Raw genomic sequence first — 17,724 nt, 5'->3', positions numbered from 1 at the left:
TCAGATTCTGAAACCACTGTGCTATGGCAGGAACCCTGGGAGCCCTACTTCTCTCAACCTAATTCACACAAACAGAATGAGTTGGATTAAGAGAAGAAGGTAATTAACATCTCGGTGAATGATCACGTAAACTTAGATTTTGTGATCAATCAGTCAGAAATGGCTGAAAATAATCAGATAGGTGAATTTCAGGAAAGCTGACTTCAAAATTTTACAGCATTAATAGAGAGACACTTGTTGAAGCCTCAGGAAGCCTCCAGCCGTGGAGTGATAGGGCCCCTTAGAGCACAGGATGAGGAAATGACCCTTGGACCAGAAACATGTCAGATTTTGGAGACAATGAAACACTATATACATCCTGGATGTTAGCCATCATACCTCATTCCTAACTCAGAAAAATCTCCAAAATGATCCTATAAACAAAAAGATCACTGACATCATTAGAAAGGAACCTTCCTCTGACCCTGTTGTGGGGCAGGTGTGTGCAGGACTTCCTTCATTGGGTAGGACATGATAGGTCGAGGTGTGAGTTTTAGCCTTATAAAAATGATGAAAAATACATGAGCCGACTTACCAGTTTAGAAAAATAATGGACATTTAGAACAGATGTGAGGAGGTGATCACATAATTTGATCTGGACCTCAAAAAAAAAAAAAAAAAGAAAGGCCAATGAAGATTACTGTGATGCTGGCCAAGCAGGACAACCCCGCTTTGTTTCGTACGCAAGGGGTGGTGGGAAGGCAGGGAGTCAGAGCTACAGAGGCCAAGAGGAGGGGGACAGTGCTGATGGTAAGCAGGAGCTAAAACCTCAGAAAGCAGTGAGGAGCGAGCCTAGGATGTCCAGACAGAAGAAGACCAATGAAGGCAGTGGTGGTGGAGACAGAGGAACAAGGGTTTTATTCCAGTGTTGTCTGTGGTACTAGAGAGCTTGACACCACTAACAGGTCCGTTTTCTGGGGAAAGGGGATGAGGGACGTGTGGCTGATGGTCACCACGGAATTCTCTGCAGCCACAGCTGGGATCAGGCATGCAGCCAGCCATGTGGTCTGATCTGAAAAGGTTCATAGCTGGGGTTGCTAGATAAAATACATGGTACCTGGTTACATTTGAATTTCTTTTCTTTGCTGCTTTTTTTTTTTTTCCTTCTCCTCCTCCCTCTCTTCCTCCTCCTCCTTTTTCCTTTCCTTTTTCTTTTTAGGCCACCCTGTGGTATATGGAAGTTCCTGGGCCAGGGATCAAGTCCAAGCTGCAGCAACACCAGATCCTTGAACCCACTGCCCCCAGTTGGGGAAGAAGCAACCTGCGCTTCTGCAGTCAGATTCTTAAACCACTGTGCCATAGCAAGAACTCCTGAATTTCTGATAAACAACAAACTTTTTAAGGCTAAGTTTGCTCCACATATTTGCTAAATCTGGCAACCCTAGTCATAGACCATTTTTTTTGTGTGTGTGACAATGAATGCTCTGTACACAGGCGAATCAAGGCAACTTATTTCATAAGACTACACAGCAAACACATTGATAGCTTTTGTGTTTGTAGGAGGGAGAGTGAGGATAAAAAGGAGTAAATAAATATTGCATAAAGAAGAGAGGGCCTTGAATGGACAGGTGGTGATAGCTGAATATGATGAACTCCCCTAAAGAAGTAAAAAGTACGTTTATCTGCTCTCTCCTGGATTTCTTCACAAAAGCCCTGAAGACACTGCCTGGCTGATAAACAGACTATTCTGTTCTGTGAAACGATCTCTCTGGAATACTCTGGCCCCGCCAGCAAAACTAAGTGGCAGAAAAGTGAGTAGGAGAGGGAGTGGGTAGATGACAAGAGACCGGAGGAGAAGAATTTAATTTATAAACCGAGTAAAACGTGAAACTGATGAACAAATTAGTTAGGAACCTTGCTTCACCTCGATTTCCGCTTTTGATGGAGGAACATATATTTTTATAGAGTGACTATTAGTAAAAGACTGTCAGCAGGCACCCATCCTTAGCTGTTGCCATGGAGACAGCCGGAGGAACAGGTGAAGTTGCAGGTTCCCCATCGGAAAATGATAGGTCTCTCCATGCTGCCCAGTGATGCTGACTCTTTTCCATACCTTTTTCTTATTTCACCTCACAGCTGATTACAAGGAGAGCTTTAATACGATTGGCAACATTGAAGAGATCGCGTATAATGCCGTTTCCTTCACCTGGGACGTGAACGAAGAGGCCAAGGTGAGTGCAAAAGTGGCGTCGATTCAGGGGTCATACCTTTTAAATAACGTGTCCTTTCTCTGCAGAGGATTCTTTCATCAAAGCCTCTGTAACTAGGGAAAGACTGGTTAACTTGAGCCGGACACAAGGGAATCGAACCTATTACCTTTCTCTGAAAGTCACACATACTCAGTTATGCACAGTTAAATCGCCTTTTGGGGGGCAAAGGAGAAAGAGGGTGTACTGTTCCTCTGCGGCCTCCCGCAGAATGGACCAGCCCCCCAAGCCCCGTTTTAGCACTCAGGGCTGGCAGGACTGGGCCAGACTTTTCTCACTGCACCGCAATTTCCCCAAACACGTAACTGCCACCACCTTCAGAGATAGCAAGGTGTTCAGAGCTGCTGTTTGCACAGGTAAGTGGCTGGGTGTGCCTCCCGGTCCCCTTCCAGGATAACCTTGTCGAGGGAGGGTGCAGGAAGCAGGGTCTTTGCACTTCACTCCCTGAGGTAGAGCCGCCACCGTGACCTTGAGCCCTTTCTTTTCTATTGACCTAAAGCTTAAAGTTTAAAAAAAATTTTTTTTTAATTTCTGTCTGGTGCCAGCGTGGTTAAGAAGGGCAGTAGTAGAATCTCTGGCCAAGTGTGTCCTGAGTAAGGATAGATGTCCACCATTGCACTGACTGGAGTAACACAAGCAAGGTTGGCCAAGGCTCAGATTTGCTTTCCAGCCACCAGTCTCTGAGTTTATGAAAACCGAAACCGGCTGCTGGGCTCACTCTTCTTCCTGTGTTTCATAGCTTCTGATTCTCGATCCTCCTTTTGCACTAACGAGAAGGTCCCACATGACCCCTAAGCTTGTTTTCTGCTTCAGTTATGTACCATCTAGGAGGGCATTAGATGACTTTGTCTTCGAATTAATGGAAAGGTCAGTGTAAACAACTGCTGTCAATGCTTCATTGTCCCCGAGCAGGGGAGGGCGGGGGAGAGAGCGGAAACGGGTTGGGAGTCTGTGGGCCTGACTTGGAGAAGATGAATTGCTCAGTGTCTCCTTTCACTCATGTATAAAACAAAGTAAATGCAATCGGCTTTAGGCCCAAGAGAGGTGACCTGAATGGGCAAGCCGAAACGGAGCGCTGGGGCAGCTGGGAGAACGTTCCAGTGGCTCTGTGCCTCCCGGAGAAGGAGCGAGGCCTTGCGAGGCCACGGAGCTCAGGTCCCACGTGGAATGCAGGAAAACGCCCCCAGGCTCCGCTTACCTCCATCTGAAGTTCGCCCCCTGGCCCCAGGCTTCCTCCTGGGGCCCCCTTCTTCCCGAGGCCAGCTTCCTGGGTTACATAAGGAGAAGGCAGTAGGGGGCCAGGGTTGGAATCCTGACCCAAGTCATCTGACCTCTCTGGGCCTCTGTTGCCTCACACCACGCAAGACCCCCCAAACCCGCCAATGTTTCAGGTTATCTCTGCTGAACCAAGCATGTGTTGGGAGGGTGACGTGTGAAAATCCCGCGCTCTGAGGGCAGAAGGGGAGCCATTAGCTGGACAGCAGGGTGAGGAGTGAGAGGCAGGCCACGCAGAGCCATCCACTGGGAAGGCAGTGGGATTCTATCCTTGGAAGGGCCCTGTCAAGCCAGAGCAAGCTGGAAATGTGAGCTGTAACTGCAGCTCTAATTTTCCTTATTATGCAATGTGATGATAAGTGCTGGGGGGGGGTGTGAATGTATGGACTGTTACCAGTCAAATAAGGACCTTTTAGAGAAAATAAAACCGGAAGGGACATCTTGAATGATGGTGGCTCTGTGGTCAACCAGGGAAGTAGCTAATTTGGGCTTGAGTTGACTTTGCTTTCATTTCCCATAGGTAGGGCTTACTTTTCTTGTTTATTTTATTTTTAAATTTAATTTTTCACTTTTCTTGTCGAAATCTGTGTGTTTAGGCAGGTGCATTGTTCCAGGCTGACCAATTTAAGCTCACATACGCTTTGCCAAATGGCAGTGCTTGCTTGTTGTAGTGAAAAAACTTGTTTCTTTCATACATATTTTCAGTAACTACTATTCGGTAGTTGTCATTGTTTGCAGTCTGGGTTAATCGATAAGTAATAAAAATAGTTCCAAGTATTCTCACCAAAATACCAGAAGGGCTTTTAAAGAAAAAACTTAAAAAGTTAAATCCATTTTATGAGGTAGGCTAAGAAGATTTTTTTTTTTCAACCTGCAGAGCATAAGATTTTTCTTTACTTTTTTGTTTGTTTTTTGTTTTGTTTTGTTTTTTGGGGGCCATACCCGTGGCATATGGAGGTTCCCAGGATAGGGGTGAATTGGAGCTGTAGCTGCCAGTCTACACCACAGCCACAGCAATGCAGGAACCTACCCCACAGCTCCTGGCACTGCCGAATCCTTAACCCACTGAGCAAGGCCAGGGAGTGAACCTGAGTCCTCATGGATGCTAGTTGGATTGGTTTCTGCTGAGCCACAATGGGAACTCCAGGTTTTTCTTTAAAATACCATTGACTTCATAATAAGCAGACTGCAAAAAACTAACATTGCGTGGCTGAGATAAAGGTTTTTGGCAAAGCAAGGCACAAAATGCATCTTCTTGTGGTGGCACCGTCTGTGATGCTCCTGCTGAGGACATCTTCTCGTGAGCAGTTGTGTTCATTTTGAGTTCCTATTGGTAACACCCACACAGAAATCACTTGCAGGCTTCAGGGTTGGGGCTGTTCATTTGTCACATGATGTTTTGGTTTATGTCGCCAGAGCGTACAAGTGTGTGACCTGCAGCCTTCATGTCGTCCACAGAACGTATATATGCATGTGTGTCATGCTTGTATGTACTTATATTCCAAATTTTAAAAAAGTTTGTCCAGATTTAAGAGGAGGTTTTTTTTTTTTTTTTTTCAAGTCAAGTTTTCCAGATTCTTTTGGATAATTAGCGAGTCAGGCAACCATGAGCCCGAGGGTTTACAAGGCCATGGGTGGCTCTTGTGAGGTACTGGCTGTTCTTTTTAGTGTTTTCTCTAGGCTTCTCCATTCTGGAATCTTCCCTGGCCCTTGTGGACATGTTCATGACCCAGTCATGCCTCGTCAGTCAGCTACATATGTGGTTTGCGCCTTTACTGGCTTTCAATGTTGGGGAAAGTAGCAATACAAGGAGGGTGACACAGTGTGGCTGGGGGCAATGGGGCAGTCAGGACACCCCCCTCAAAAAAAAAACCCTGGCTCCTTTGGCTCCAGGCCACACAGAGGCTGACTTGTGTTGCCGCTGTTACAGGGAGCTGCTGTGCCTACCTTCAGAACATCTGTAATGCTGGTAAACCTTGATCTTTGAAGCTGTTTTAAAAAAACATCAGAAATCACTTGGGTCCAAATGTAAATATACACCACAAGTTGGATAATACCACTCCCAGGGTAAAAATGAGATTTTTTTTTTTTTTTTTTTGCACGTGACCCGCTTTCAAGTAGACAATATCCAAAGAGACATTGCAAATATATCTGAGCCATAGCAGCATCATTTGAGAAAACCGTGTGTCTTTCCAAGATAGCTTTTATTTGGTTATTTGATTTTGGTGCATTTATTTTAAAAAATCCAACGGTCCCATGTTTGGTAGTCTTCCCACAATATGCACCATTAAGACCCGATGATAAGGTTTATAGATTTTTCCAGAACACTACTGTTTTCTTTTGCTGCTGACCTGCATTCTCTTCTCACCTCCCGTGGAGCGGGAACAGAAGAAAGGCAAAAACGGGAAACTGGAAGCATTTAGTTTAATTTAATTATAGGAATAAGTTTGGCCAGGGACGGTGTTAACACTACTAGTTAAAATGAGGCTGGAGGTTAAACTTCAGATTGCCAGTCTCCATTGAAGCATGATTCTGGCAGGATTCTGCAGAGTTCTTCCTCCCAGAACCGGTTTTGCTGGTTGTGCCACAGCGTCTCTGCACAGGGACACCGGGCAGCAGAGCCTCCAGCAGGATGTTGGTTTTTCCCTCAGGGTCAGCTCAGTCTGGAAGCTCATGTGACCCGGTGTCCCTGGGTGCCTGGGAATGACTCAGGTGGCGTCCAGGTGGGTAAGGTTCTGAGCATCCGTGCTGTCCCAGCTGGGAAGTCGATTGGGGAGGGACCGAGGGTGATAGGGAAGAGAAAGCACTGAAACTAGGCTCAGGCAACCACATCTGGTCCTGGCCCTGGGAATAGCCAGCTGTGTGTCTTCACCACCGTCTGAGCTGCAGTTTCTCAGCTCAGAAGTGGCGAGAAGGGGAACAGGGAGGGTTGGACCGGATTATTACGGTCCCATCTGTATGATTCTAAGGGGCGGACCACAGGGCTACATTATTTCACGTGACTCTCATTTACAAGGTCATTTCCATTTTCCTGTCTCCGCTTAGCCAAGCACGGGTACCTACAAAGTAGATTTGTTGGTCACTAATCCCCAAGATGAGAAATTCCCACGCAAGACCCTATTGAGTTATTGAAGAGCGGTGAGCTCAGATTCCTGGCAGGGACCGCCGCCTTCCCCCCGGCGATGACATCACCGCCAGAGCAGGAGCACAAAACCCTAATTACAGGCTCCCCCTCCTCACCGATTTCTAAGGAGATTCTTGAAATGAGGCCCCTTCTTTTTGTCCAGAGCCGTTGTCTCTGTTCACAGTGATGTCAAGATGCAACCAGCTTTCGTGTGCTACAAAGGCCGCTCGCTTGCGACCACAGAGAAGGACTTGAGCATTAAGATGCTACTTAGTGCTTTGAGAAACGGGTTTCCTTTTTGTGCCTTTTCACTGGAACACAGTAGCAATTTCCCCGTTTCTATGCCTTGCCCTGCTTGTGGTTTATAAACTACCTAAGATGAAGGCGGCTTCTGCCCGTGAATCCTTTCTTAATCCCGCTACAGCCAAGCCTTTTGGAATGATCTTGAGTCAGTGAGATGTTCCTCTTCCTTCACCACCAGCACTGCTTCATAGTCAAGCAAACCAGCAAGTCTCCTTTTCACCCATCCTCCTGACTATGGTTTAAAGAAAGAATGTGGAGTTCCCATTGTGGCTCAGCAGAAATGAATCTGACTAGCATCCTTGAGGACGCAGGTTCAATCCCTGGCCTCACTCGGTGGGTTAAGGATCCTGCGTTGCTGTGGTGTAGGTCGCAGAGGCGGCTTGGATCCAGAGTTGCTGTGGCTCTGGCGTAGGCTGGCAGCTGTAGCTCCCATTTGACCCTTAGCCTGGGAACCTCCATACGCTGCAGGTGCAGCCCTGAAAGGACAAAAGAAAAAAAAAATTATAAAGAGAGAACATATTATAATTCAATGTTAGGGAATTCTATCTCTACCTTTGCTTCCGGAGGTAGAGGTGCTGCCTCCTGGTGCGACGTCTACCCCGCCCCCTTCCACCCTCTCTCTTGACTTGCTGGAGGGGCTTCCAGCGAGGAGCCCAGTGGACCCTGTGCTTCGCAAAATCAGACGGTGACGTTCTTCTGGCATTTTGGTGTTTGGAAAGAACTTTCAGAGCGGAAGTTGTTGCAGTTTTAGAGAGGGTCAAGGACACAGGCAAGGCAGATGTTTTCATCCCTGTTAACAGATAGGTATGGTGAGACTGGGGGCGGGCAGGGCCGAGAACTGGTTCAGGTGGGGTGGGGAGCCGAGAGGCAGAGCAGCACATTTCCTGACGCATCTCGGATTCTGATCCCACCAAACATCAACTTTCTTCACAGCGGGCTCTGCAAGATTAGGCAAGTGGGAAGAGGTGAACTTTGAATTCATGTCCCTCTGAGTCTGGAGTCGGGATTCTTAAACCATCCCCGACAGAGGGATATCTGCAAATTTTTTTTAGACCAAAGAATGCTACTATGATTTTCCTACTCAAAGGAAGAGTATAGGGTACAACCTACGTGGGTCCAGAAAAAAAAGACATCAAATGATCAGCCCCACTTTCTTGAGCAAAGCAGTTTAATCAAGTCACCCTGCCTTTGCCAGGCTCTGTCACCCCCATCCCCACCAACAAAAGTGGGGAGCCCCTACTTCCGGCAGGCAGGTCTCTTCCTGCCCGTTGTTCTAGTACATTCCCTGTTGATGTCATACCTGTTACTGACCAGAATGGATATGGGAGTGAGCACTGGGGGGGGATCCCTTGCTCTCTTCAGCTGAGTGTGTGTGTAAGTGTGTATATTAGCCTAGACATGAGTGATCTCATTTGCCTAATTACTACCTCGCTCCCTAGTAATCAAAGATCAACACATGCTTTCTAATATTGCAACTCTGAGACACAGCAGTGTTTTCTTCTCCACGCCTTACACATTTATTCTCTGTTTCCCTCACTTTGCTCCAGCCTCTTACCCTAGTATCCTGTTCTTCATTTTCACTCTTGTACATTATTTCTGTACACTTGTCATTTAAGTTTTTTCCTGTTATGAACAGTAGAGGCCCTCTTGCAATACCATGCAGGAAGCACAGCATGAAAAAAATCCCAAGCAAGAAGGATGATTTTTATTCGAGAGAACGACAGTTGCAGAAGGCTCACAGTGTCTCTCTGCTTTATGTTTGCAACTTGAGAAACACAATAAATGAAAACCTGCATTTACCAAGCTGGTAAATTGGAAGTAAATATTCGCACAAAAGCAACATTTATTTTATAGATAGTTACCTCTCACTTTGGATGCTTTAGGAGAATTGCGTTTACAAAAGAGATTTCCATGTAATTTTTGAAATTGAGAGAAAATGCAAGATGAGAGGATACAGGCTGCTATTCCCTCTGGGCCCTAGTTCCCTTAGAACCTCTTTTGTTTTTTTGTCTTTTGTCTTTTGTCCTTTTAGGGCTGCACCCAAGGCACACGGAGGTTCCCATGCCAGGGGTCTAACCGGAGCTATAGCTGCCAGACTATGCCAGAGCCATAGCAATGCCAGATCCGAGCCACATCTGCAACCTACACCACAGCTCACGGCAATGCCGGATCCTTAACCCACTGAATAAGGCCAGGGATCAAACCCGCCACCTCATGGTTCCTAGTCGGATTTGTTTCTACTGCGCCACGGCGGGAACTCCTCCCCTAGTACTTTTGCCTTATTTATTGCCTTTGTGTGTGATTTTGCACCAATACCAAGCAGATGTCTTAGGAGAACTGAGACCCTTCTGAGGGATGGAGACATGAGAGTGCTTGATGAATCAGCTCTCTGAGCATGAAAATAGACGTGAAAGCTGAGAGTAAAAAGTTCTATTCTGGAGTTCCCATCATGGCGCAGTGGTTAACGAATCCGACTAGGAACCATGAGGTTGCGGGTTCGATCCCTGCCCTTGCTCATCAGGTTAACGATCCGGTCCGGTGTTGCCGTGAGCTGTGGTGTTGGTTGCAGAATCTGCTCGGATCCCGCGTTGCTGTGGCTCTGGCGTAGGCCGGTGGCTACAGCTCTGGTTCGACCCCTAGCCTGGGAACCTCCATATGCTGTGGGAGCGGCCCAAGAAATGGCAAAAAGACCAAAATAAATAAATAAATAAATAAATAAAAGTTCTCTTCTAGCTTTGCAATCCCATCCTTAAGGAAGACACTGAAGCTGACCGACTGCCCCAGCACTGCCCTGCTTCTGCCCTGGGTGGAAGGGCATTTGACACGGCATGTGTCATGAATCACTTCATGTTGTGAGATGTAACTAGAGCTCTCACGTTGGGTGGTTTACTCTGGTCCTATGAAGTCTAGGTTTCTTCCCTTTCTTCCTGTGTGGGGCAACCTTTTCTCTGCCCAGTGCTGTCGTTCCAGGGTGCAACTGGTGGTCGGCAAGCCAAGCCTTGTTCTCTGCTCCATCAGATGCCAACAGATAGGAAAACAGCATCTTGGTCCTCGGATCTCAATTTTAGCAGCTTCGAAGACAGGATGGTGCAGATGGCAGCGCTGTGACCACAGCTGGTACATAGGAGAACATTGAAGTGCTCTGACCTTCTTGCACCCTGCAAATTAGCCTGTTTCTTTTTGTGCAAAATAAGGATATGCTCATTGAGAGACCGGCTTGGAGTTTAGCATCACATCAGAGCGGATCCGTTCACATTCTCCCCAATTACTTCTCACCCTCCTTCCTTTTTTCTCTCTCTCTCAATATTTCCTTTTGGTCTAAAAGTCTCCATCAGTTTTTAGGGGGGCAGGGAGGGGGGCGCTCTGTGTGTCAAGCCCAGTGCTTTAGAACTTTACAGTTCCCGTTGTCCTGATGAATCTCGCCGTCCAAGGGGATGCTGCTTAGTCGACTGTGTTCTCTTTCTGTCAAACTCCGGTGCTGGACACCAGGGAGAAGGGAAGATGTGTAAATACTCATGTTGAGGATGGACAGAGGACCCATCCCATCTGAGTTCATGACTGATCCCCGCCTCCCGTCAGCCGTCCAGGGAGGCTTCTTTCTGTTTGCCAGGCCGTCCGGGTGAAATGGGGTTGACGGAGATTACCGATTAAGACAAAGTCCATCTCCATGTTTGGCCTAAATAGGGGCCAGGTTTCCACGAGTCATCATATGGAAGGTTGAAGAAGTTATAGGGCATCTTCCAGGGTCTCCAAAGCAGAGAGAGGGCGGGGGAGGCTCCTGGGAGGGGTCTTGAAAGGTCGAGATACACACCGCAAAGCAGGGCAAATGGCATTTTTATGTGTCTGCTGGGGTGTGGCGTGGGAGAAGGAAGCTTTCAAACGGAAAGGTAAACGTTTGCTGGAGTCTCTGGCACGGAACTTAAACAAAGCCAGGCCTTTGTTCCAGTTTTATAAGGTAGTGGATGGCAGGAAAAGCTATAAAGCTGGAGTTAATTCATATATAGAAGAAATAATCTTTGGAAAGCATCTCACCAAAGATATCAATGGCTTGATCTTTTGTTAGAAAGGGGGATGGGGGTACCCCATGGTTTCTGGCTCAAATTCTGCTGAGGGCTCTGTACCTTACATGCATAAACTCGTGTGTGTGTGCAGAGAATTTGTTTACAGACTTCGATTTCACAGTCTGAAATGCAAGTGTGGGTGTGTGTGTCTCCTTTTGTGCACCATGGCTAATATTCATTCAGTATTTGCCATATATGAGACACTCTGCCCAGTGCTTTATATACCTTATGCAATAATCTTATTTATTTTATTTTTTGGCCGCTCCTGTGGTATGCACAAGTTCCTGGGCCGGGAATCGAACCTGTGCTACAGCAGGGAGCCATGGCAGTGACAAGGCCAGATACTTAATCTGCTGGGCCACAAGGAACTCCAATATTCCTATGTTAAGTCGATATCATTTTTCATTTAAACAATGAAGAATGAAGCCCAGAGAGGGTAGCTAGCTTACCTAAGCGTGCACTGCAGAGCTGGGATTCCCACATTGGGTGGGAATGTCTGTCTAAAACATGTGCTCTCTCCACCCTGCCTTGTTTTACTGTGAGGACCTCGTCTGAGCATCTTCTGCATTCTCTGTGGTAAAGGGGCCGTCATCCCTTCGAAGCACCTGCCATGCTGCTTGTCACATGCTAGGCCAGGCCAGACAGTGAGAATTCACAGACGAACAAGCCAAGCAGAGTGTCCACTCTCAGAGCACATTTTGCCTGGGCTGAGAACTCAGACACATCTGTAAATGACTGTCATGTGAGAAAGGGACAAAGACTCTAATGAGAACAGAATTCAAGTGGCGGGAGAGTTCTGGAGAGGGAGGGAGCCCTATTTTTTTATTAAAAAAAAATTTAACTAAAAATTTCTTATTTAAAAAAATTGCCAATTAGGAGTTCCCATTGTGGCTCAGCAGGAACAAATCCAAATCTGACTAGGATCAGTGAGGACACAGGTTTGATCCCTGGCCTCGCTCTATGGGTTAAGGATCCAGTGTTGCCATGAACTGTGGCATAGGTTGCAGATGTGGCTCAGATAAGGTGTTGCTGTGGCTGTGGTGTGGGCTGGCAGCTGTAGCTCCGATTGGACCCCTAGCCTGGGACCCTCCATTTGCCTCAGGTGTGGCCCTAAAAAGACCCCCCCCCCAAAAAAAAAATTGCCACTGAAAATTTAAAGGAATGATACAGTTATTACAACATTCCCTTCACTAGATTGACTCATTATTTGTGTTCTGCCAGATTTGCTTTCTCTCTCTCTCTCACACACACCCACATATGCACACACATACGCAACTCCCCTAAACACACAAAAAAAGTCACTTCTAAAGACTTCAGAAGGGTAGAGGGCGCCCTTCTGTGGGGTTGGGGAAGCCTGGAGGGCGGGTGTGGCACATGTCAGCGTTGTAGGGGTCCGGTGGAATTTGGAAGCCTGGGGGTTGGAAAACGGATTCAGGTGGAAGGACGAGGCACGAGGGAACAGAGACTGCGCAGCACAGGAAGAGTCGGGCTGGAGGAGCTCGGGGAGAAATTAGAGTGGCCTGCAAAGAGAGGATGCCAGACACCACGGGAGGGATGAGATGCTGAGGAGAGAACTGGAGGGTGAGCAGAAGGGGGTCAGGGTGGGAACTTCAGACCCACCCATTTAGGGGATGTGGGGGAGAGGAACCTGAGGAGGAAGTGGTGGTCAGTAAAGAAGGGACAGAAGAGGGGCAGGGAGAAGATGACAGAAGGAGGAAGCGGCCATTGAAATCTGTGCTATAGGTGTGGTTTCTCCCAGCCTGAGCCTCTGTGAACAGCAGAGGCAGCAACTTGGGAACTTTTTAGAAATGCAGGTGCGCAGACCTCCCACCCTAGAGCCACTGAATTGGAAACTCTAGGGGGGCAGACTTTGCACACATTTTAGCAAGGCCTCCTGGATGCATACCCCTGTTTATAAGGATGCTACTGAGCAGGCCGACCTCGAGGAAGGCAATCTCAGTGAAGTCCAAAGTAAAAATAGTCCAATATTAAAAAGAGTCGGTGACATGGCCTGTACTTACAGCCAATAATGTATATGTGCACATGTTGACGGGCATGCACTGCAGCCTTGTTTACAAGATGAAAAAGGCTAGAAATAGCTTTGCGTTAAAGAAATTGATATTGCATATTTCTAGGTTTTTTTTTTTTGTCATTTTGGGGCTACACCTGTGGTATATGGAGCTTCCCAGGCTGGGGTCCAGTTGAACCTGTAGATGCCAGCCACAGCAATGTGGGATCTGAGCCACATCTGCGACCTATATCACAGCTCATGGCAATGTCAGATACTTAACCCACTGAGTGAGGACAGGGATCAAACCTGTATCCTCACGGATATTAGTCAGGTTTGTTACCACTGAGCCACAACAGGAACTCCCCTCTTCGCTTTTGAGAGCTTGCATGTCCTTTCTTCTTCTGCTCCATCTCTCTTTTTCCTATATAATTTATTTTTTAAATTTTTTTTTTAGGGTCACATTCGCAGCATATGGAGGTTCCTAGGCTAGGGGTCCAATCGGAGCTACAGCTGCCGGCCTACGCCACAGCAACACAGGATCCAAGCCACATCTGTAACCTACACCACAGCTCACGGCAATGCCGGATCCTTAACCCACTAAGCAAGGCCAGGGATCTAACCTGCAACCTCATGGTTCCTAATTGGATTCGTTTCTGCTGTGCCATGATGGGAACTCCCCATCTCTCTTTTTTTCTAGCTCAAGACTCCAATAGGAAATCTCACCTTGTGGAGTTCTGGCCTTTTTTTCAAGTTCTTCCAGTATGTATAGCCTGAGATATTCCACTTCGTTCCTATTTATATACATTTCACCCCAATGAAAGATGATACTATGGCTTTCCTTGAGGGAAAAAGAGAGATATAGACTTGTGTATCTTTCATAACATTTATATATAGCATCTCCAGTAGCATACGTACATATGCATAATACACACATCCATATACATTCATACTGATTATGTAGTTGGTGCTCAACTTGTGTTTGTTGGTATACAGATAGATAACATTTTTGGGGGGCTAAGTCTGGTCAGAGCAGCTAACTCTGCTCTATTCTTGTTATTATTTTGTCTTTTGAGGGCTGCACGCATGACATATGGAAGTTCCCAGGCTAGGGGTCCCAGGCCCATACCACAGCCATAGCCACACCAGATCTGAGCTGCATCTGCAACCTATACCACAACTCATGTAACACTGGATTCTTAACCTACTGAGTGAGGCCAGGGATTGAACCCACCTCCTCACGGATACTAGCCGGGTTCATTACCACTGAGCCACAGCAGGAACTCCTGCTGTATTATCTTGACAGCTTTGGCTACTCAGAGCAATCCTGGCTTTTAGGAGGTTTCGCTTATGAAAAGTAAGAGCACAGATAAGGAGGAAGATGTGTATGTAGAAAGTAATTTTCTCTTAATTCATTGGATGAATATTTGTTGAGTGTCTGCCATGGGCCTGGCACTGGAAAAAGAGTGAGCTTAAGGCAGACAAGAGCCCTCTGTTTATGGGCTTCGAGACACTCAGAGCAGACAGACAACTAAGCACTAAAGAGATAAACAACAAGATAAATCCAAATAACGTTAAGTGTTACAGAGAAACCAGAAAAGAGCAGTGCGGCTGGGTGTGCTGGTCATGGGCTGAGGCGGGAGGAGAAGGAGGAAGACAGCCCCAAGTGGGGCAGTCAAGTTTGGGATCTCTGAGGCATGGACCTGGCCTGAAATCTGAATGAGAAGAAGGAGCGGGCATGTGGTGATCTGTGGGGACAGCCTTGAGGTGGAGCGCAGAGCACACAGGAGAGCTGGCGACTGGGAACAAGCTCAGGATGTTCTGGAAATGGGGAATATTAAGAATTAAAAGAATATGCGGTAGATTGTGTGAGCAAACCAACTGTATATCTCTGCTCACACCCACAATTTCTTTTTCTTTCTTTCTTTCTTTTTCTTTCTTTCTTTCTTTCTTTCTTTCTTTCTTTCTTTCTTTCTTTCTTTCTTTCTTTCTTTCTTTCTTTCTTTCCTTTCTTTCTTTCCTTCTTTCTTTCTTTCCTTCTTTCTTTCTTTCTTTTCCTTCTTTCCTTCTTTCCTTCTTTCTTTCCTTCTCTCTCTCTCTCTTTCTTTCCTTTTCTTTTTCTTTTTCTTTTTCTTTGCCTTTTTGCCTTTTCTAGGGCCACTTCCACAGCATATGGTGGTTCCCAGGCAAGGGGTCCAATCGGAACTGTGGCCACCAGCCTGCGCCACAGCCATAGCCACCCAGGATCCGAGCCGCATCTGCAACCTACACCACAGCTCACGGCAACGCCGGATCCTTAACCCACTGAGCAAAGCCAGGGATAGAACCCGCAACCTCATGGTTCCTAGTTGGATTTGTTAACCACTGTGCCATGACGGGAACTTCCCCACACCCACAATTTCTATAGGAGAACATAAAGCAATAGATCATCAGCTCAAATTGTTCATTACAGGTGCTATAGAAATGGGGGTGTCAGGGAATCTAGAAGTTTCTTAGATCCTCAACAAAACTGCAGGCTCTCTGAGGGCAGGGAATCTGTCTCGATGCTCTGCTGTCTTAACTTTGTGGCATGATGAGAAGACACTTGATGGAGGAAATGAAAAATTGCTTGACACTGAGATTTCACCTGCTAAAAGCATTTACTTTTAGTCTGTCTTTCTCTCTCAATGTGGCTTTGCACTTGCACCAAATGCAATTATATAAATGGAAAAAAAATGCTGAAATGAAAACCATCTTTAAGGTCTGTAATAATTCCAGGAACCAAGAAGAAAATAGAGTAGAGAAACTGGCAAGAGCGTACTTACAAATATATATTTATAGATTGTGTTTTACAGTGAAAATGCTGACTTCTTGATATATGGTGCCATATCCCTGTAATTTGGAGGCTTATGTGTATGTAATTTCTCTTAAAAGAGCGCTTGAGATTCTCAATCTTAGGAAATAAGTAGGTTTCTTAGTCTTTAGTCAGATAAAATACAAATACAATTGTTGAAAGAGGAAAATAGATACTCTCCACCAAATCATGGACCTTATGATTTTTTAAATCCCAAATTGCTTTGTAAATCAAGATTGGTCTCTCTATTTTAATAGCAAGTCTCAGAAAAACCTTGGGCGTTACTATCAAGTTAATGTAGCAATTCTAAAGCCCATTTTTCTGTCCTTATCTGAACAAGTCTTACGATACACATAATGCACAACTAAGGTATGATAACCTGGGCGTAGTCACTTTTCTTCAGTAGGAACTACAAAAGGGGGGTTGCAATTTATGTGTCAAAAATGATTTTATTAAAAACTATCAGTTGTCATAAGATGGCTTCTATTTCTGGAAAGGTCTTAGTACCTTTACAAATATCTTTCTATCCTAATCAATCTTTGAACCAATGACAAAATTAAAAATTGTACCTATTATCTGCCTGGGTATACCTGATTCAATTAAAATTTTCCTAGAAAATAAAGTAGGTGCTGTAAGAATTATGGAAAACAACATTCATTAACTGCAGGTTGACAGATCAATTGTCGACAGCATTTCTTTACATAATCAGAGCTTCTACTGAAGTTAAAAAGAACTTTCTGTGCTTGACATTTGAATGAACACTTGGTGAGGGAAAGCATACCTCTTTTCCTTAAGTTGCTGTAATAGACATTTACAAACAGTGCTTCGTAGATAAACTTCCAAGAAATTTGCGCTCACATTTGCCTGCTGTGCCTAGAGCTGGGACATGGTTGGGTTTGCAGGATGAAACAAATGAATGCTTATCAGTCACAAGCCAAGGTTTTAGACAATGTTCATCCATGCCTTCCCCCCCAACCCAAGTTGCAGTTAAAGTTCAACCATTTGGGTTTTAAGTGCAGCACAGTGAGGCTGTGATTGATACCATCGGGCACTTAGACTGCACTTTGCTATTGGGTCAGACAGCCAGGCAAGAAGAAAGCATCCCAACCCTATTATAAAATCCCTGCTTGTTAGGATAACTCTGGGAGCTGGCAACACAGTGCAGCAGAGAAGGCAGATTCTTGGGTTCTTTACTTTTTGTAGAATCAGGATGCCATGAATCAAAGAGAGCCCACTGGATCTTCTACTAAGGACCTTTCTCCATTCAGAGGACCCAAGTGTCTTCTGGTGGAGTCCGGTGTGTTGTAGCTCATTTGACCTTTAAGATGCTGTCTTCTGGGTGGCTGATTGTTATAGCTTCTCCAAGGAGGATTTAATCTGTGTATTATAGGATATTGCCAGTAAGCGTTTGTAATTTCACTGGATGTGTCCTAGTCAGGTGGCCCTTATATATATACATGATCTATCAGCGAAGTTTTCTTAGTCGAGACTTGGAGCTGACAAAGCCAGAATTAATATTGCTTCCTGCCTGACTATTTGTCCACTGTGAGTGATATATGGATAAATTAATGAGCCAACCATGAATCCTGATAGCTTAGGAAATACCCAACACTTTCATCTTCTGGCTTCTGCAGGACTAGGCAGGCTTTACGAGGGAGAGGAAAAAACAGTCTGGGTTGAGGCCCCTGTGAATTACAGTCACTGAAAGGAACATTTCTGCATGAAATATACAGCCCCAAATATGATCAGCCACATCACTCACCAGAGTGATCTTTTGATTCACTGATATAAAGCCATGTTTATTTATACATTGTGGCCAAGATAACCCCATTGTCCATAATGACCATAGCAGTAAGAAGAAGTCAGGTGTTCCT

The 17,724-nt window shown here is 45.8% G+C and overlaps 1 protein-coding gene across 5 annotated transcripts in view; it reads left to right on the top strand.

Moving 5' to 3' along the window:
• The window catches only part of GRHL2 (grainyhead like transcription factor 2), a 193,408-nt gene that overhangs the window by 112,923 nt on the left and 62,761 nt on the right, over positions 1-17,724 (top strand). For all 5 annotated transcript variants that reach the window (XM_085021961.1, XM_021090600.2, XM_085021960.1 and 2 more), the window contains one exon: positions 2,116-2,210. In XM_085021961.1, coding sequence (XP_084878087.1) covers positions 2,116-2,210 — 95 coding nt within the window. The remainder of the gene's footprint in view (positions 1-2,115; positions 2,211-17,724) is intronic.

The sequence above is a fragment of the Sus scrofa genome, chromosome 4, assembly GCF_054392235.1.
Source record: "Sus scrofa isolate SSC_HxYL_T2T_F1_AM1 chromosome 4, Sscrofa_HxYL_maternal_Yorkshire_Landrace_v2.0, whole genome shotgun sequence".
Taxonomy (NCBI): Eukaryota; Metazoa; Chordata; class Mammalia; order Artiodactyla; family Suidae; genus Sus; species Sus scrofa.
Note: the sequence above shows the minus strand (reverse complement) of the source record. Positions and strands in the feature narration are given on the sequence as shown.